This window comes from Vigna radiata, chromosome 7, assembly GCF_000741045.1.
Source record: "Vigna radiata var. radiata cultivar VC1973A chromosome 7, Vradiata_ver6, whole genome shotgun sequence".
NCBI classification, from domain to species: domain Eukaryota; kingdom Viridiplantae; phylum Streptophyta; class Magnoliopsida; order Fabales; family Fabaceae; genus Vigna; species Vigna radiata.
In genome coordinates, this window is record NC_028357.1 from 45416948 (window position 1) to 45438260 (window position 21313).

The following is a 21313-nucleotide window of genomic DNA, read 5'->3' on the forward strand; positions in this document are numbered from 1 at the left end:
TTTCACACACACACCCCAAAAACACATACACACTATATATATATATATATATATATATATATATATATATATATATATATATATATATATATAAAATATTTTATTATTGTAGTTTTTCAAATTCAATTAATTTGGTTTATAAAAAATAAAATAAGATGCTAATTTTTTTAATAAAAATTAGTAATTAGTGAAATTATTAGAAAAAAGTACAATTTTGTAGAGATGCAAAATTTTACTAACATCTAATTTAACCTTAACAATTATAATTGTCTTCAATAAATAAAATAAAAATTATATTATCAAAAATAAAATAGAAAAGTAAAAGTGTAATGTATTTTTTATTTCAAAACTAGTTAATAATAAAGTTCAGAAAATGAAAAAATTGGTAATATATTGTGTTAGAAAGCACCATCTTTAACATGTTCACTCTATTTATATCTTATTTTTAATTAAAATATAGTTTAAAATTCTAAAATCATGACTACAATAAAAGAATAAAATCTAAACTTTTAGAAACTTTAATTTAATAAAAAATATGGTGATTTCCCTATTTATTATTTACTAAATAATAAAGTGCAATATATGTGTGAAAGTGAAAACATAATAATGGATTAGTGGTGGTGTGTGGGTTTTAGGGTTTTTGGAGTTGTGAAAGAATGGCGTCCAGACCAGAGGTGATTGCGCCGCCTGAGATATTCTACGATGATTCCGAAGCTCGAAAGTATACCTCTTCTTCCCGAATTGTTCAAATTCAGGTTTTTTCTTTTCTTCTCCTTCTTCTCATCCTCAATTGTAGTTGATTTTCTCTTTTTATGAAATTTATTTGTTAATTTATCTGTGCCAAAAAGGCAACGTTGTCCGAGAGAGCCCTTGAATTACTTGCTTTACCTGATGATGACATTCCAAAATTACTCCTTGATATAGGTAATTTAATTTTATTTAATTTAATTCGATTTGATTATTCTCTGGAGTTTTCATCAAAGTTATATGATTTGTGAATGTAGGTTGTGGTTCGGGACTTAGCGGCGAGACACTCACAGAGAATGGACACCATTGGATAGGTCTTGACATTTCAGCATCTATGCTTAGTATGTTATGTTTGTTCTTCTTTTATTTTTTTTTTCTTTAAATATTATTTTTTTAGTCCTCTATGTTTTGCATTTTTGTTATTTTTTTTTCTAATTTTATTAACTATGTTAAACTGGTAGATGTTGCCTTGGAGCGGGAGGTTGAGGGTGACCTTTTACTTGGTGACATGGGCCAGGTACGTTAATTGCTTGTTTTCTTCTTTCATGATGCATGCCTGCTTCTCACTTTACATGTTTTCTTTCTCCTTGTATTTGGTTTCAGGGTTTAGGAGTTCGTCCTGGAGTCATTGACGGGGCCATCAGTATATCTGCTGTTCAGGTGTGCTCTGAATAAAAATGAATAATTCAAACTAAAATTATTTGTGGAAATTCAAGACCTTTCTAGTTTGGACCGAGCTTTTACTGGGTGAAGGAGATCATACTCTGTTATAACTTATGATATATGAAATGTACAGTTATATATTTTGAATGCCTGGATCATGCGCTTCCATTTTAATTTTTTTGGGGCAAGGCCTACTTTTATTTGAATAGGTACTACTTCTCTAAAAAGTTTTATTGGGGGGAGCATTGTATTTCATTCTTAATCCTGTCGATATTTGTATGACAAGGCAAAATTTGATATGATAATGCAGTGGTTATGCAATGCTGATAAGTCCTCTCACAACCCTCGATTAAGATTGAAGTATGTACCTTTACTTGTTCATTGTGCTGCTTTTCGTTATTCTAATCTTTTGTATTTTGGCTTCTTAAGCTAAGCATACAGGGAATTGTAGTTCCACCTTGTTTTAAATCTCACTACAGAGATTCAATTATTCTGGAACCTATCTCCTTTTCCCTGTTCAAATAATATATAATCTCATTTTTTTGTGTAGGGCATTTTTTACATCTTTATATAAATGCTTATCCAATGGAGCCAGAGCAGTGTTTCAAGTATATCCTGAAAATATAGACCAGCGTGAATTGATATTAAATGCTGCAATGCATGCTGGATTTGCTGGAGGTATAGTGGTCGATTTTCCACACAGGTACGAAGAAATATATTGCTATGTTAATTTGTTTCATAAAAAAAATTGTGTTGGAAAATTGTTCTATATATTATAGTGTTTTACAAGGCAGCACACTTTTTAACTTGTTTTTTTGTGTTTGGTAAGTGCTATAATTATTGTTTCTGGTCATTGTAGTATGTTACACTCGAATCTGTCGAAATATATTTGACCTTGTACTGTGAAAAAGTAGAAGAAGCTCAACTTATATTCCTTTCCCTTGTTCTATTATTTCTTCGTGTTAGTTTAGGGGTTTAGCATTATTGTGAGAATCAGCTGAAATTTATTACATATCTTAAAATGAACCATCTTAAGCTGTATACTTTAAAATATATTCCATCCCTTGGGTTTGGAGCCACGGAATATTTATTGAAGTGACATAAGATCAATGCAAGTCTCCAAAATAATGAATACATAACAATATCAAAGAAAAGTTAAGTTTGTCAATGTTTCCAATGTCAAAAAGAAATTTCGGTAGACAATCACATTTATCTTGGCTACTCTAAAAAGCTCATTAAAAGAAATCGTTTCCCCTAGCCATAATGTGGCTCCATCACTGGCCTCTATCATATGCTAAAGTTGGGTGAAGGATGAACAGAAATGTGTAATATATCTGAACACACATTAGTGCATAGTTGATTCTCTCCTTGCTTTATATAGTTATAGATTTATTACCGATTATATAAACTCCTAGAGAAAAACGGTCATGTTTGATTGCGAGGTGTACTGTCTTGTTTGATTTGTTTTCTAGCTATGCTTTCGTTAAAAGAATCATTACCTAGCCTTCTTGGGCATGGTGTTTCACTAATTGGAGAACAATTGACTTGTGGTAGTTCTAAGAGGAGAAAAGAGTTCCTTGTTCTCACGTGTGGTCAACGTTCAGTAAATTCATCCGTGGCCAAGGGTAAAAACGAAGATGGGGAAAGTTGCTCTGACGAGGACAGTGAGGATGAAGAAAATCAGACAGTGAGTTTTACCACATTTATTATTGCTTGATTATTAGCCTTATGAGTGGTTTATTACTTATTAATAAAAAAAAACAATATCAGGTATGCATCTCAGATAGGCATAGACCGCGGAAGAAACTGAAAAAGAACAATAAGAGTGGGAAGGGAAAGGAATGGATACTAAGGAAGAAGGAGCAGATGAGAAGAAGAGGAAATGCCGTCCCTCAGGATAGCAAGTACACTGGTCGGAAAAGGAAGGACCGATTTTGATCTTGTCTGCCATTTGCCTCTGTACCAAGTCTTTTTTCGATGGAGAGCCTTAAAGGATATTTATGAAGAATGTCCAAATATCAATTTTGTTTTTTTGTTTGTTTTTTTTTTTCTTTTTGTGGTTCTTGTGCAATTTAGGATTATGATCTTGTATTTGTTTTTAATTATAAAACCAGGTAAATATCATTGTATCATTAGTTGTGTGTATTATTTGGCAAACGTATGCATTTAATTGTTGATGCTCACAATTCCAGAGTATAAGTATCGTTTCAGTGAGGATCAATATTATAGTTTTGACACTCTTAGTTTTGACTTATAGAATCTGACTAATATTCATGGGTTCATATTTATCACATTTCATACTTCTGTAGCTATTCTCATGTTCAGAAGCGTCATTCATATTTTTAATTTATCATTAGCAAACAGAATACAGCATTTTAAGCAAACAGCATTTGAAAGTTAAAATCTACTGAAATATCAATGTAAAAGGAGTAAAATTTGAAATTTATGTTCACGTGCTTAATTTGAAAAGTTTTTCACGTCTTTGATCCACCCGTTGCGTACACGAGTAAATTGTGTATGTATGAACTTCGTACTTCATCATTGCATTAAAGATCATATGATAATTTGCTATAAAAAAATTGATCAAATTTATTAATTTTTTAATCGTAAAACTGAAAGCTTAGTACACGTCAAGCTCGCAGCTCATGTCGAGCTCTAATAAATTCAAAGGTAATCAAACTTTACGATTAATCAAAATCTTAAGATGAAAATGAAATCATTCCAGCATGAACTTAGTGCATACTTTTGATTTTATCTGGTGTTCAAGCACCAATAATAATATAATTTTGGGTATAACACGATTTCTTCAAATCTAGCAAAAGTAGGCAACTTTCACCTGTTAACGACAACACCCAAATATCAACAAGAATAGAGTATTAAAAGAGCCAATGATTTGCTAAGGAAGAGCTAGCCGATATTAAGGAGAGACAAACACTTGGTTGGTCCCAGTTCTTTCCTATAGAAACTCACTGTAATGCAGAGAAGATCCAGTAAATTTACATCACGAAGGATTTCTCCTTCCAACTGATTATACTCAAGCAATATTACAAACCAATCACTTAAATAACGTAATTACATTAAGTGCACAACATATATGCATACACTAACATTTGTTGAAGCCATGAATATCGGAACTATCCAGGCGCAGCATATATGAAAACACAGTAGCATTCATTTATTCAATCGGCAGCCCAAAGATCAATATCTCATCTGTGATAGAGAAATACATGTTAGTTGTTATGTTTGCAGGCCACAGACGCATTGTACAAGACCCTTGCTTGTCATCAAGGTCCAGGACTTTGGTTCTCTGCACGTAAAGTATAGGGATAAGAAAGCATAAAAGATGTACTCTTACACATTGTTTGGAACAGAGGAAAGAAGAGAGAACAAAATTAGGAATAAAAAACTTGAGACTAAAACAGAAAAATATATTTCTAGAGGGCTATATTGAGATCCCTCCCAGAATCTTCTATTTATAATAAAGAATTCCTATGGAAGATTAAGGAATTCTACTAGACACCTAGCTGCAAAACTAGGTATGACTATAAGTACAACTAGTAAATTTCTAGCACACTACACCCTACTTAGGCTTAGTGATGATACATACATAGATGCAATTATTTTAACATTCTCTCTCAAGTTGGAGCGTACAGATTGTATGTACCAAGCCTGAAACAAATAACATCTGCGAGTTGGTCATTTGATCCAACAAACTCAAAATACATATTTCTTTTGTCAACAACTTTTCACGAACAAAATGATAATCTATTTCTCTCGTGAAACATTGGATTTGATACAATGTGAAGAGCAACTTGATTATCGCAATACATCTTTATAGTCTAGAGATGTCATAGAAGTTAAACTCTTGAAGGAACTACTTCACCCATATAAATTCACATGATAGTGACGTCATTGCGCTATATTCGACTTCAACAATTGATCAAGGTACTACATTTTGTTTCTTGTTTTTCCATGAAATAACGTTTCCTCACAATATCCAGTAGTAGACTATCTATCAATGGACGAACCTACCCAACCTACATCACAGTACCCAAAGACCTGAATGCTTCCTTTATTTTCATATAACAACCCTTGCGCCTTTTCGACATACATTAGAATGTGAATGATAACATTCCAATGGCTAACACATGGAACCTGCATGAACTGACTAACCACTCCAACTGCAAAAAATACATTCAACCTTGTAATAGTGAGATAAATTGGTTTTCCAACCAGCCTCCTATACTTCTCTGGATCGAAGAATAATTCACCTTCTTCTTCGGTTATTAATTTCTAATTAAGGGACAAAAAATAGCCAGGAAAATAGAAAACCCTAGGTGCCTTTCCATAAGGGTGGCTTCTGGACTTTATTAAAATAATGTTTTGAGGGTCAGATCAAGGAAAGGAGGGTTTGACGACAACTATGGAAGTGGTCCGGTGACGTTCCAACGAGTAGAAGGCGGCGAGTGAACAGAGAACTCGTCCTCGACACCGGTAAGGTTGGTCATCGCTTAAAGAAACGATCTAGATCTGGTGGTCGTCGAACAAAATTGGGACGACAGGCGACGACAAAACAGCAAAGAACAGTGGCTGACAATGTTGTAGATAGAGACTGGACAACCGCAGACCGCAGCAACAATAACTAATACCGATGGATAAGAAGAGAAAAAAACCAAAACAGAATCGACCCACTCTGTTACCAACTCGAGATTAAAACAGAAAAATATATTTTTAGAGGGATATATTAAGATCCCTCTCACAATCTTCTATTTATAATAAAGAACTGATACAAGAATACATGGAAGATTAAGGTCGGTGCAAAACTAGTTACGAGTATAGGTACAACTAATAAATGTCTAACCCGCTACACCCTACTTAGCCTTAATGATGATCCATAGATCTAATTATTCTAACCATAAAAAAAAAAAAATTCTCTCCTTTGGTTCAGAAAGGTGAATCCCACCCTTCTTCCCTCATGTTTTTAAAACTAAATTTGTTATCAAACTAGTTAAAGTACTCATTCAAGATTTAATTGCTCAACTCTTGTTAAATCAGAATAAATAAATAATAATTATTGACTAATATTTAAAATATAATATCATAATTTTATAGAATGGAACTAAATAAAGCATTCAATTTATTAATTTTCTAAGTACATGCAAGTTCAAGGGGTAACACACGTCAACTTATCACATCGAAATAGAAGTTAGTCAATATATGGAGTTGAAGTTAGTCAATATATATAACTCGAACGTTATTCAACGTTCGTATTCCAATAATGATGCATTCCAATCAACATTGGTATAAAAGTTCTAAAAGTAAAAGAATCATAAAAATGCAACTAAATATTTGAAGACTTCATGTAGTGTCTGACAATGATACATATCTGAACTTCTACCAAGAAGTGCCTGTGGTTCTTATAGGATACTAATTAGAATTTTGGCATGTTCAAGTAGCAATACGTTTTGTTAAATACTGTCACCATCATCAGTTGAAGATAACATTTCCATGTTAAGAAGAAATGCAAATGTTGAAGACAATAACATCCCTGAGGATAATCCTAAACGCTCTGAAGAGATGCATGCGTTCAATCCAAAAGTTCATCAATTCTTCTACTGGATTATATTACCCCTAACCAGAAAGATTAAACATTAGTCCTTCAACATTCGAAAAATGAGTCAGCACCACCTCGCAAAGCTCAAGCACATTTTCTCTGTTACTACCTACTTCATTACATATTCCTTGAAGAATGTGATCGTATCTCGTGTAAACAAACCAGGATTTGGTTATAATATTAAAAAAATGTAATCATAATTTGTGTAAACAAACCACAACCCTGTGTACTGTCAATCAAGCTAAACCAAAGTACTAGGTGTACAAACCTTCCCCAAATAGCTGTTCAAACCGAGCCACAATGTGTTTTCCATAAGTGTATTTCTTCAAAGCATGAGCATGAAGCCTTATGCGAGAAAGTAACACTGCTCTTTGACTTTCAGAACAGATCTCAAGAATCCTCTGGATCACATAATTTGCAAATTGATCTTTCATCATTGTCTACAATAAAATCAAGCAGGGGATAGTAAGCAAGAGTACAAACCCCAACAAATTATAGCATAATTCACATCACATGTAGTACTCAAGAACACTCTACCGTTGTAATAATTTAGAAGATCTCAAGAATACTATATGCCAGCATAATAATAATTATATGGAAAAAGGATCTTCGTGTAGTTTTAGTGCCTCAAATCAACTAAAAAAAATGCACCTTGAAAGTTTCTAGATTAGTCAAATAAAACAGCAAAATACAACAGCCCTAAAACCTCTGGTATGGTTATTGTACCAGTTATAGGTACAACATTAAAAAACTGGTAATGGGAATACAAGTCAGACATATATGAGCTAACTATTACTATAACTCTTACTATAACTCTCTTTACCATAACTCTTGCTAACCAGAAGACAGACAGTTTAAGCAGATTTGTTTGGGGTAGGTATCAGGATCGCATTGATTATATATGAGCTAAACATTATAATAAACAGTCAGACAGTCTAGTAGCCTACATAAAGTAAAGGAATTGTAGTTCCTGGTCACTGCATTTTAATATTTCAATTTCATAACAGCATGTGTGCAAAAGCTTGGCATGAACTTCGAGGTGCATTTATATATATATATATATATATATATCAAACAACACAATGTTAAATGTTTTTGTTTCTGAAAAACAGTAGCAATCACAAGGAATAATAAATTGATAACATGATTCTCAAAAGAAAAATTACTGAAACCTCAAATGTAAGGTTCAGTTAAACCATAGAATAATGTCTCTTTTCCTTCCCTCTTTCTTTGCATTTGTTTACTTCAATTCCTGGTAAGTTATAACTTGCCATCAGCATCAGTTAACAAGCCCCCAGCACCAAATTTCAAACTAACTTCAAGCCATTAACACTCATTTCAAGCAATTAACACTCATTTCATTGATTCTTCAGGTGACTGTTGTCATTTTAGAATTATATGCACAAGTGCGCGCTATTTCAACAAGCTAGATGAAAAAGGTATCATGTCCACAAATTTAATACTCAGATGTGCAATAATATGCATACTTGAAAAGTTAAAGCTCACCAACAAATTATCATGTGGTTTGTCATGTCCAACAATCTCCGTTATTAACAGCTGTCGTTCAGTGGAATCACCATACTCCAAGCATTTCTCAACAACATTTGATGCAAATTTATGCTGGCTTAATTGAACAATATGTCCCGAAAGCTTGCTAATAATTTGACTCCTTTCTTGAGGCCTTCCTCTCTCCAACACATGCTGTAAAGGTATAAGCATAGCATCATAAAGATACCCCATGTGCAAAATGCAAATAGGTAAGTAAACCCCAGAATTTATCCATATCATTCAAAGCTTATAGATAAAGCTATTTGAAAAGGCATTATCAATCAACACAACTACAAAAAACAATTATTAAAGGCCAAAGAAAGCAGAACAGTACCTAGAACATCCCTAAAACACAAGAATTTAAGTGCATAGAGAAAATCTGTACAAAATTTAATTTGAAGAACGAATAATTTGGGTCGTTCCCTCATGAAACCTCAAAAAAGCCTTTGTACAATTTTACTAACTCAAGTCATCAGTACTTCCCTATCTCACATACAATGTAGTGAGGTCATAATAGACAACCACTGCCAATTGACAACGTCCAGCACACATAAAAATGAATCAATTTTTTTCTTAAAAAATGTAATTTCCTCTGCAGTTTGAACAATATAAAATTATTTGCCTGTAAATTTACAAAACCGATACTACAATAGTTGCACATGCCTATCATGTGAAAACAATATGAACCATCCTGGAAAAAGAGTGAGCCAGAGTGGGCTCCATACATGTTTATCTAAGAACTCTCATGTACATTACGGTGAGCATCCGTAAGTATTTTTTTTATACATAAAAAATTGCAGAATCGTTTAATTTAATACCTAAAGTGACAACCACAGTGTACCAAACCACTTGAGTAAAAGACACAAGTCACTACCACTAGTGCAAGTTTAAGTCCACTTTGTAATAATATTTTGAAAGACAATATTTTGGAATAATAATACAAAGGCCACCCTGTAGAATACCGTTTGAGTTTGTGATTTAGAACCCAATTCATATTTAACAGAAACATCTAAATAGAATTAGCCAAATTCACATCCATCAGCTCAAATAACAGGTGCTTTATGGCTTTCTTGATAGTCAATAGAGAACATGTCAAAGCAAGACCAGCTAACTTCCCTCGCCCAAAACACTCATCAAAGAACAAAAGCTTTATAAATTATATGGAATTTCTTTGAAATAGGATAACTGCTTAAATGAGGTGAAATACAAATAAGATGAACAAGAAATTATAGAAATATATGAAATCAACAGAAAAAAAATTCAGATAGAAAAAACATGTCGCTATTTATAATTGTATAAATGATAGAAAGGCCATGTCTATACCTCCAATTTTATTCAGTTTCTACCATGCAACACAACGCACTACCCACTGCTAAAAATCAATATTACAATTAAATGCATGAGACAGATAGTAACTAACCTGAGCAACATAATTACCATACTGGTCCTGAGCAAGAGTAAAAACTGACTCCAAGATTTCATCCACAATGAATTGACATTGAACCTCGTCCGAACAATGCTCTAAAATTCTCTACAAGAAATATTATCGTGGACTAAATGCACTATCAAAGAAGCATCAATTCCTTTATGGGAAAGGTAACTGGAATAAATAACCTTACCTGTATGACTCGGCAACCATAAGGATGCATAGATAGAATAGCAACTTGACCACGAAATGCAGATATTATAAAGTCAATGTTTTTAGTTGGAATAGATTCAATGCACTTCTGTATTACATGATTCCCATTTTGGTCACGGACACATCTCATGACATTTCCATCTAGCTCATGAACAAGCTGAACTTTCTGTTCAAGATTGATAACCTCGAGAGCCTGCACAGGCACAAAATTGAGATAAATATGAAATGATGATTCAGTCCGACACACGGAATAAATTGGGAAAACTTGTATTTCCAAATATAGGGAAAATGAATGAAAAGAAACAAATCTCATTACTCCAAGAACTAAGGGCCTAAGTCACAATGGCCAGATTCCACATCTGGACTTCTCCTTCCCCACTATCCTCCAGTCTCTTTCTCTGTAACAAACCCCTCCCCTCAATTCCCTTAACTAACTCTTCTCCCCACTTTCTTCTCCATGTGATCCATGCTTTCTTCTACTGTAAATCAATAAAATCCTAGGCCCATTAACACGGGCAACAAATTGGCCTACATCCCTATTAGGTTAAGTTCTCAACTCAAGTATTAATCTGTATCTATAACTTTTATCTATTTTCAACTTCTTCAGTAACAAATAAAATTTCAGAGTTTAGAAGAAGCATTAACTGAGCACCAAGTAGAAGCAATCTAAGACTCATGCAATAGTAGATAAAAAGGATAAGACAGTTTAAAGATTGTTGGAAAATTATATTAGAAAGAAATAAGAACATATGATTTTTACAGGCTAAACAACTCCACTCAGTATTAGTGTGATAGAAAACTAGAGAATTAGAATGATACAGTGGAAACTCTCCTCTCTAACTCCCAGGTATTTAAACTTGAGTGACCTGTTGGACAGCCGTTTGACCTTCGATCTGCCTATTATATCAACTCTTTATCAATATAAATAGAAGATGAGAGGGTCCTCTAAACATATATTTTCTCTCTGTTTTTAATCTTAGGTATTTTTTATTAACAGAATTAGGTTATGATCCCCTACTAAACCTTGTACCATACCGAACTAAAATCCCTTGAAAATAGAAAACATGATCATATCATGGTATTTTTCTTCTAAAACTTCTTACTTCCTTCCTTTTACAATCCACTTAGGGGACGGGGAGAGCTTGTATTGAAAAAAAAAAAAAAAATTAAATATTCAGTTTTCCTTTTCTCCAAGTGAGAGTATCTATGCAGAAAGGGAGCACAAAGAACATGCTCATATAATGGTATTTTTCTTCTAAAACCTCTTACTTCCTTCCTTTTACAATCCATAGTTTACACATGATAAACTCATGTTGACACTGATTCACCAATCCCCCCTGCAGATATGTGAAAAAGTTGCCCTTCAAAAACCAGAGTTTCTAACCATAGGAAATTATGTAAATTGTATTTGACATGGAAAACAAATAGCAGACCGTATGTTTTAATCTTTGTGTATTGCAAACAAACTGATTTTGTCAGTTATACCAGGAACTACACTTGGTTACAAGACGAAAAGATTAAATTTTGAGATAAGCAGCCCCGTTTTCAGATTGTAATTTGCAAAAAGCCAGACTTCTTGCAAATTCTTTAGTAGGATCTTCAATTATTTAGATCATTAATAAATCTCAATAAGAGATCCTAAGCCTCATACTGAATAAAATCCATGAGCATATCTTGTAACCAGATTGCAATAGCTTTCAAGACAAACAACTGATAGAAATATAGGCCAATGTCTTACTGTTATGAGAATCAATACAAATTACACACCTTTTGGATTACGCGACAGCCATACATCTGAAGACTTAAAGGCAGTATCTGACCAAGAAGACAATTTGCAAGTTCTTTCCTCTGCTCAGGGCTTCCATACTCAAAAAACTATGCACAGGAGAGGAGAAACAGACAAATTAGAGCATAACAGATTGCTGACAACCATAAAATAGTTAATAACAATGTACATAACTTTAAAACACACCTTTTGAATTACGTAATTGCCAAATACATCAGTCATTAATTTAGAAGTATGTGGAAGAACCTCTTTGAACACTAACTCCTTCTCTTCAACACCACAGTTTTCCAACTTCTGCTGTATAAAACGACTCCCATGTTGATCAGTGCTGGAGTTAAAAACCACAATGAACTTAGTTTCCAAAGGCAAGGAATTGATAAAGTGATAGGTAAAACGATCACTGAAAATATTACTTGCCTAAATTCAACTATGTGTCCAATGATGTCAGATAGCTCAAATCTGCGACTTTTGCCAGATTTTAACTCTTCAAGAAAAATTGCAATTTTTGGGTTGTGAGCACTGTCTAAGGCTCTTTGACTTTGCCATCCAGATAATAAACCTCCGTTTCTGCCAGAAGCTGGAGAGGGTCTCCTTTCATTCCTTCCACCTGGAAGGCCAGAACTACTTTCTGGGTATCCAGACAAGACTGGTCTAGAAAGTGGAGAACTTGGATATTGGGTTGCGAAAGCCATGTTTGAAGGGTGTCCAAAGTAACCAGGATGCATTATCCCACCTCTATTAGAATTCAAATTAGCACCACTTCTCTGATTATGTAATTTTTTTTCATCCAAGTAAGCACCACTATCACTATTGGGCCTTTTTTGGGAATCATAAGGACCAATTTGGCCACCAACACTAGCTCTAGGTGTCAGCAGATGACCAGGTATATTGTATCCCTCCACAAAAGGTTGTTGATGATATTGCATGTAAAAAGGCTCACCAAAAGAAGGCTGCAGAGGAAATCCAAATTGTCCAAAAACCTTGTTTGCATGTATCATTTCAGCACCATGTGAAATGTTTCCTACAATAGAAGAAACCCCTGCTGCTTGGGGAGTAAAACTAGTACCAGTAGCCCCATCAACAAGTGGTACAGAACCATGAGGAGGGTATGCAGCAATATACGGAGGAACAGCTGTGGGACTAAAGGGATATGCACCTAGATACGGTGGAGAATATATACCTGAAGCCTGAAAATTAGTGTAAAAAGGATTTGTTGAGGTCATATAAGCTGCTGCTGTAGCATATAGTGGAGGTGTATACCCAGATGATTGCAGTACAGATAATACAGGCTGGACATCAGATGAGAACTTGCTTGAACTGTGAAGAGGCTGCTCCATACCAATATATGCACATTTTTCACTTTGAGAATTGCTAGGAATTTCACATGGATAGTTTTTCTGGTGGCGTTGCTGCATCAAACTATTCTGTACGCTGTTCTTCCATTTATCTTCATAACTCTGACTTTCTGAATTTGGTAGATTAGATACAGTGAGAGCCCTCAATTGAGATTCTACAACTGTAACATCTAAATCATTAAAACCCATGCTTCCACTGGAATTGAGAGATGATGAGCTTGTGACAGGGGCAGAGTAATCAACAAATGATGATACCCTTATATCATCTCCACCTATGGCAGGTTTTATGGCATCCACTGTGGAGACAGAAGGGTCATAAGAAGAATTTGAACCAGTATCTACATCAATTAGTTCATCCACCACTACAAGAGACTTATTATATACAGGTGACATGCCATGCGGAAGATCTTCCTGAAAGTTTGAATTTTAATAGAGAAAAAAAAAAGTCATGCATTCATACAAAAAATTATGCAGGCGAAAAAGGAAAAAAGGTCAAGTGATTGGCTGCAGACAAATCTTGGGACTCAAAAACTTACAAAAAATAGTAAAAGAAAGAAGTTGATATCACAATAATCACCAGTACTAATTTTTTGTGCTTAGATGATGTTGAAGCCACATCTTGTCTATGCCATTTTCCACTAGCCTTATCTAACTCATTATCATACATCTGTTGGGTTGAATCATCCTCAGCTTCCTCCTTGTGTGTTGCAAGTGTTTTTCGTGACAAGTGAAAGGACCCTTTACCGCTATCATCTGCAGAACACCATTACCAATTGCTGTTAAAAGCCTAGAATTAGAAATATGGTTCCATTTTCCATACTATAAGTGGGTGAGGAAATCCAGTTTTTAAGTTGACAATGGAACAGTCAAATAAGCAAAATCAGCTAGTAACTGGTCATCAGACTCACATTTTTGCACAGCTCTGTTGAGAGATCCCAGGCTTGCATTTCTAGTGGTGTTTTGGGATAATAAGTTTTCTATGGCAAGAAATGAGCCTTCCATGCTTGGAGGTGCACTGCCACTACGATTGGGTACCACATCTTTTCCACTGCCGTGGAACCTATGGCCATTCAAAAATATACCCAGATCCTCTGTTGCCATATGATGGGATGGTGAACCAAACGTTGCAGCTTCCTTAAGAGTCGGCCATTTCCCCCCAGCTTCAGAGATCCTGATTGGACTCTCAGTTGCCATACTACTGGAAGATTACTTTATCCCATCTTTTGTAATGGAAACCAGAAATGTCATGTTTCCTCCTAAAGTGCACCCACAAAGTGTTGCGTCAGCGTAAACTTCCAACGACAAAAAAAATTCATTACACTAGAAATGCACGCAAGCAGAGAACAAGAAACAAGAACACGGACGAAATATCACAGTGAACAGCTGACCAAAAAAAAAAAAAAACTCACGATATACTACTTCACATGAAAGTGCACAGGTGTAACGAAAAAAACTCCCATGCAAATTCAGAGTCAGGTCACGATACAAAATACAGAGAGAGTTAAATTATGCTATTGTAATGTTCCTTAAAGTCATGGCACGCTTACTGTTAAAAATTTTATTTCAAACGGAACGTCTTCTTGTTCAACTTTGTCAGTATCCAAACAAGGAGAGACCTATGTAACCACGATCATAAAACAAGTCTCACCGGTAAGCACAAAAAGAATCAAGTAGAATCAACTCGTATAAATTACCAATTCATAATAACATGAAGAATAAGAAAAAAAAAAACAACGGTGAAATTAAGAAGATATGAGTAAAAGGGTGAAAAAACGAATGCAAAAGAGAAAAGACGAGAAGAAAAGGGAATAATTAGTTGGAGGATGAAGAAAAGGAACCTTAGGTTGCTGGTTTGGGAGTTTCCCTTTAGGAGGTGAAGAATGAGTGTGTATGAAAACCCTAGATTCCTTATCGAAGCGGAAATTGGAAAGAGAAGGATGAGGATGAGTGTGACTGAATTGATATGTTTTTGTTTATTATTTATTTATTGATAGTGAATACTGTTATGGGTCAAGTAAGTTGAATGCAGTGCAGTGGAGAAAGGGACGAAGATTTTAAAAGTGCGTTTCGTACTTTCTATGTACATCAAGAGAGAGAAGTTTACTTGCACTCTCCGTTTTGCTATTCTCACTGTGCTGTCGCGTTTGTGTTTGGGACTTTTGTCACCCGTCAGAGTGGGACAAACAAAGAACCAACCAACAGAATTCTGTTTTCGTTTTCTTTTTTTCTTAATGTACATTTCACACATGACAGAAATGTTTTATCTTTCAACCCTCTTCTAAACTACCATCTTCTTATTTTTATTTTTATATTTCATCTTTTATCTTTTAAGTTATTTATTTCTTTTAACACTTTTTTCATCTTTATTAATTAAAAGTAATTTAATATCATCTCATAATTTAATTTAAATCATTTATTATAATTTATAATATAATTTACTCAGTTAAAAAATGTTTTTATTTTTTTAAGTTATATCAAATAAATGCTTGTTCAACTTTATTATCGAATTGAAAATTATCTGAACCTGATTACCAACCAGTAAAATCTACATCAGTTTAGTTTTTCTTTAAAAAAATTAAAATTATTTTTTATATTACTATTTAAACATTCATAAAATGTTATTACTTAAATAAGTTAATATCTTCATCATAATTAGTTTATGCATTTGTATTTTAAATAAGTTAATATGAAACAAAAGTATAAATAACTTATGTAAAAAATAACTTTAACTTGTAGAGAAATTTATTTGTTTTTTTTTTTGTATATTTTTATTTTATTTAATTGTTTTAAATAATTGTATAAAAATTAAAGAAAAGGTTAAGTGGGAGTCTATATATTTAATTTAATTTACATTGCTCCCTTAATTTTTTTTTGTATGGATATATGCTGTGTTTTATTTAAATGACTTGTTAGATTTCATTTATTTCCTAAAATATTTTTTATGTTTTTTCTTCATAAAAACGGTTAAAGATAATTGCTAATTTTAAAAAAATTATCGAATAATTTCAATTTTATAATGCCTGGAAGGACATATATTCAGTCAAAGTGTAAAAAAAATATATTATCCTTTAATTATAACTTGACGTGAATGTTAGAAAGAAAAACATTATGATCTAATTAAATATTGAATTGAATATTAAATTTGTTTATTTTTATAAGCGGTTGCTATTATTTTTAACTGACTAATATAACTTTTTATGTTAGTCATACACAAAAATACTCTTATTATTTTTAAATTTAATTTTAAGTAAAGTCTCTTATTTTTACAAATTATTCAAAAACAAAATAAAAATATATTTTTTAAAAACAGGCCCATCTTTTCCAAAACAGGCCCATTTAAAAGAAAATGAAAAGAAACAAAGAAATCAGACACAAAAGCAGGGAGATATAAACCCTAAGCTAAACCCGGAGGAATCTTTGATTTTGATGTATGGCGGAAATTAACACTCTGGTGGTGCGTAAACCATGTTTTGGTCTCCCAACTGGTTGCCCTGAATGTCTCTCTGCATACATCTATCTCAAATTCGCTAAAGTTCCCTTCCACTTGGATTTCCACCTCAATAACCCTCATACCGGTAAACCTCTTTTTTAATCTCTCTCAAGCTTATGGGTTCACATTTCCATCTCATATTTTTATTCATTTTTTACTTTGTTTGCTTATGGTTATGCAATTTTTCTTTTGTTTAGATCAAATTCCGTACTTTGAGTTTGGTGACTGCGTGGCTTATAACAACGAGAGAGAGGGTATCATTGAGTGCTTGAAGAAAGATGTTGGGGTTGTTGATTTGGACAGTGTGTTTTCTACAGTCCCTGAGTGGATTTCAACCAAAGCAATTCTCACCACTTGGCTTGCTGATGCACTTGCCTATGAACTCTGGTTAGGGGGTGAAGGTTCCTCTGCTTATAGCATCTATTACTCTGATCTTCCGTGGCCATTGGGGAAGATTCTCTATTGGAAAAAAGCTCATTGGGTAAAGCTGAAACATGGGATTGCTAATGACAATGCTGAAGTAAAGAAAGAAGAGGTCAGTTTATTTTTCTTTCCTTATGTAACTACGTTCTTTGATTTCATATTTTGGGAAATTTGTGTTTCTGGTCTCTATACTTCCGACCAAACATGATCATGGTCTTTGGTCATTAAACTTTAAAAAATGTTGATTTGGCCTCTCCTCAATAAGAATACATTTTAAAGGTAAGAGGGACTAAACCGATATGTTTTTTTTTTTTTGAAATTTTGAGGAAGTAATTCATCAATATGACAGTACAAGGGTCTTGATCATGTTTGACCCAAAGTATAGGGTTTCCCTTCGTTTGTGTGTGCGTGTGTGTTAGCAAGCAGATTTATTATTTTGCGTGATTTTCTCTTTAATTTGGCATCTATGCTTAGTTATTAGTGATGGACAGATTTACGAAAGAGCAAACTCTGGATATGATGCCTTGTCTACTTACTTAGGCGAACAGAATTACTTACATGAAAACAGGTGATTTCCTCTGGTTGAGCTGTACATGAAGTCGTAAGCTTATATTTTGTTAGAGCATTTTGTGGGGAGACTTTGGTTTGTTTTTCATTTTTAAAGAATTTATTAACTTCCACCTCCAGATGATGTATTCATATGCTCTATTTGGTTTATCCAGGCCATCAAGCTTAGATGCTATTTTTCTTGCACATGGACTAGTTGTTCTTCAAACTTTACCTGTAAGTATTAATACTAATTAACAGTGTTTCTATTGTTTGTTTTGAGATGGTTATGGACATTCTATTGACAGCTTGGTTTATACTGGCCAATTAAATTGGACAAGGATTGTTATGGAAGTTACATTTTACACTTTGAAAATATCATAAATGTGGTTAGATCTCAATATAAGAATAAATGTTTTTGGCATTCTATAGAAGCAATGTAGCACATTAGTCTAATAGTTAGGTGAAAGAGGGATATGAAAGTATGAAGTGTTTGTAAATGTTTATATGCATTTGGCAGAGGGAAGGGCAATTGACTAAGATTGTTCTCAAGGAATTGTAGTCGATATTTAAAAGATTTTATCCTAAAAATAAGAGTATTAAATCTGGCTAAAATCCGTTCCAGATTTGGAAATAAACAGTCAACCTCAATTTCACCATTCTTGTTAGACCTGCTACTAGTAAGAGATGTTTTATGCTGTGATGTGGTGTATTTGGGGCTTTATGATCATTAATACTTCTCTTTACCTCTTTGGTGTTAGAAGAAGCATGGGAGTTTGTATAACAATAGATCTAGAAATAATATAATAATTTCAATGAAGTGCACTAGGTGGACAATTTGTAACTTTGACTTGTTATAGTGAGATGGCTGAGCAAATGAGAGATTGTTGATTTGGGATTCCTAGTTTTCTTATGGAGAAACATGTTTTATAATCCTAATCCGATATTAGGAAATAAACTAATCTTTGACACAAAAGCCTTGTAAGCTTATGTACTAAGTTTCCTTACATTCTTCTACCTATGGGATTCCTGGCCTTTCTTAAGGAAGGTCAGAGATATATTTTTTATTTTTTATTTTTTCCTTTTAGTCTGGTTGCTTATTATAATCACTCGGACAGTTTTTCTGAGAAAACTTTAAGCCCCACATCCTTCATTGTCGTACCATCAGGAATCTTCAGTGCTGCGAATCAAGTTTTTAGAGCATGCTAATTTGGTTAGGTATGTGCAACAATTTCAAAACGAGATTCTAGAAGCTACTCCATCTCCTTCCTCTGTTCCACAATTTCATGCTGGTTCATCATCATATGCTTCCAGAAGTCAATCAGGTATATGATATGTTATGGACTTTGTAATTCGACACTTCAGCTTTGTTTGATGATATTTCTTGGAGAGGCATATCTTTTTATGGAGGAGGAGGGGTATAGATAACTAAAATAATTTTATTGGTGGGGTAGTATCAAAAAACATCTCTGTTTTCCAGGTTATTATTTCTGACAAAATTCTATACATGGGTTGGAGTATTCTGAAATTCATAGATTTCCACTGACACAAGAATTATGGGATAGGTGAAATTAACAAATAAAATAATGTCAATCTTTCAGCGTTTTTTAAGATGAAATCTCCTGCTAACTTGTTATTTCTATTCACTATTATATAAAAATCTGGTAACTAGAGTGAAACAAACGCTATGTTCCAATCTTGTTTAAATTCCTTTTCCCTTCAAATCCATGCCGTTGTGTCATCGATCAATTACCTGAATCCATGTTCTATATCTACTGTTTTTGTTGCATATTTAAATTAAATTCAAATTTCATTTTTAAGTAATGATTTCATGTTAATGATAAAATAAGTTCCACCCTCGGATCAATAGTAAGTTAATTATTCTCATTTTATAATATATAAATTAACTCAAACATCTATTACATCATTGAATGAAGAAATAATTGTTTAATTTTTAAATTATATTTCAAACATGTGTTCATCACTGCTCCCTGTGTAAAAAATAACAATTGAGGTTGACTTGATCGATGTTTTTTTAGATTAGATTTACGACCAAGTTACTTCATCTTGTGCTTTTGTGTGATAAAACAAAAAGTTTAAATATATATTTAGTCTATGTAAAATGAACGGTTTTAATTTTATTTTTTTATAAGAACAGTTCTTTGGTTTTCGTCCCAAAGAAAATGAAATTAACTAAAATCAATAATTTTAAATTTTCAAGGGATGAAATCCAAAGAAGTTTCTTTTATGGGAACCAAAATTCAATTAAAAATAAGGCTCTTAGTAATTGTCTCCTAATTCCTATATCTTGGTCTGCCTTTTAAATTTCATCATGTGGTCATATTTAGATCATGGAAAAAAGTTGTATTATCATCATACAGTAAATTAATAATTATTTGAAAATGTCTATTTGCTATTTTAAACTTCCATGTCCTGTTATTCTTTAAAAAGCTTGATTTTGTCATTTTTTTAATTAGGTTCGAAGCCTAAGAGTAAACCGAAAAGGGAGAAAACACAGGAGGAGAAAACCTTCAAAAGGAAGGCCAAATATTTTGTGGTAGCACAGTTGGTTGCAGTTGTTGTGTTCCTCACACTTATGACTACGTATGATGATGCTGAACTGGAGTTAGATGATGCTGGTCTTGATTACGATGAATGAAATTGCCTTTGTTCGTATATCTTTCTTCAATGACAAAGACAAGGCTGCCACCAACCTTAATAAAACAAGTATCTCCTACTTTGTTAGCATGCAAAATTGGAAAATTACCATCATTCTAATTATACACGAGTGTGATTGATAATGGGAAGTTGCCATTATCTATTGAGTTGTCGGAAATTAATGATGACTAGGGGTGGATAAGCGTACGGCTCTTTTATTAGGCTAGATTTGTGAAATCCGCATGTTCAATTGATTTGATAATATTATCAAAAATACTTTCGTAGGCTTGTATTGTTTTGTAAAGGTCCACACTAGACAGATTGGTTCGTGGGTCTAAATAGAAATTTGAAAAAAAAAATTGTAAAATTTACCCGTTTCAAATAAATTTATTTATTTATTTTCATTTATTTTATTGAGATAAAACTTGTTAAATTAAAATCTATTACCAATGATAATCTGTTATAAGCTCCCTTTTCATTCTGCTTTATGTTATTTTTTTTTTCACTGTATTATTGTATATAAACGTATATATAATTCAATAAAAATAGGCATAAATTTGTTGTTCTCTCCTTTCTTCATCTTCTCTTGGAATTTTATTATGTGATGGTATGGAGAGCTTTTGTGCGCAATCAATCTTGATCTGTTTTAAATGCAAAAGCAGCATTCACAATTTTGTGTACATGTCTCTGAAAGAAAATCTTGCTAACGCTCTTTGTTACTCTTCGTTATTATGACCCGAAGTCCACTTTGTATGCTCGATTAAGAAGTGATGAATTTTCAACCTTTGGGTTGTCTTTTTTTGTTAATGGTTAAAACTCTTCAATCCTCGTAGTTGTATCAATC

At 33.3% G+C, this 21313-nt stretch overlaps 3 protein-coding genes across 6 annotated transcripts; 2 read left to right on the forward strand and 1 right to left on the reverse strand.

The window, feature by feature from the left end:
* Positions 1-596: 596 nt before the first annotated feature.
* On the forward strand, positions 597-3664 carry LOC106768238 (probable 18S rRNA (guanine-N(7))-methyltransferase). Its single transcript, XM_014653246.2, has 9 exons — positions 597-755; positions 849-924; positions 1005-1088; positions 1209-1264; positions 1351-1407; positions 1721-1770; positions 1961-2113; positions 2965-3097; positions 3181-3664. Exons 1-9 carry the CDS (start codon positions 657-659, stop codon positions 3346-3348), a joined length of 876 nt encoding a protein of 291 aa, XP_014508732.1. The 5' UTR covers positions 597-656; the 3' UTR covers positions 3349-3664.
* A 557-nt stretch (positions 3665-4221) lies between these two features.
* Positions 4222-15373, reverse strand: LOC106768237 (pumilio homolog 6, chloroplastic). Of its 4 annotated transcripts, XM_022783903.1 has the most exons (13): positions 15191-15373; positions 14900-14968; positions 14261-14608; positions 13930-14105; positions 12415-13763; positions 12184-12325; positions 11979-12086; positions 10192-10404; positions 9993-10103; positions 8531-8725; positions 7293-7464; positions 5018-5079; positions 4222-4717 (listed from the first exon to the last, which is right to left on the reverse strand). In XM_022783903.1, the coding sequence occupies exons 3-12, from the start codon at positions 14544-14546 to the stop codon at positions 5033-5035; spliced, it is 2799 nt and encodes a 932-aa protein (XP_022639624.1). In that variant the 5' UTR covers positions 14547-14608; positions 14900-14968; positions 15191-15373; the 3' UTR covers positions 4222-4717; positions 5018-5032. The 4 variants fall into 4 exon arrangements, with proteins under 4 accessions (XP_022639624.1, XP_022639623.1, XP_014508730.1 ...); XM_022783902.1 differs by lacking the exon at positions 14900-14968; XM_014653244.2 differs by lacking the exons at positions 5018-5079; positions 14900-14968 and having other exon boundaries at positions 15191-15371.
* Positions 15374-16724: 1351 nt separating this feature from the next.
* LOC106765795 (mitochondrial outer membrane import complex protein METAXIN) lies at positions 16725-20871 on the forward strand. The gene is made up of 6 exons (XM_014650532.2): positions 16725-16927; positions 17040-17377; positions 17757-17833; positions 17988-18048; positions 18980-19136; positions 20289-20871. Exons 1-6 carry the CDS (start codon positions 16783-16785, stop codon positions 20468-20470), a joined length of 960 nt encoding a protein of 319 aa, XP_014506018.1. The 5' UTR covers positions 16725-16782; the 3' UTR covers positions 20471-20871.
* Positions 20872-21313: the final 442 nt, after the last annotated feature.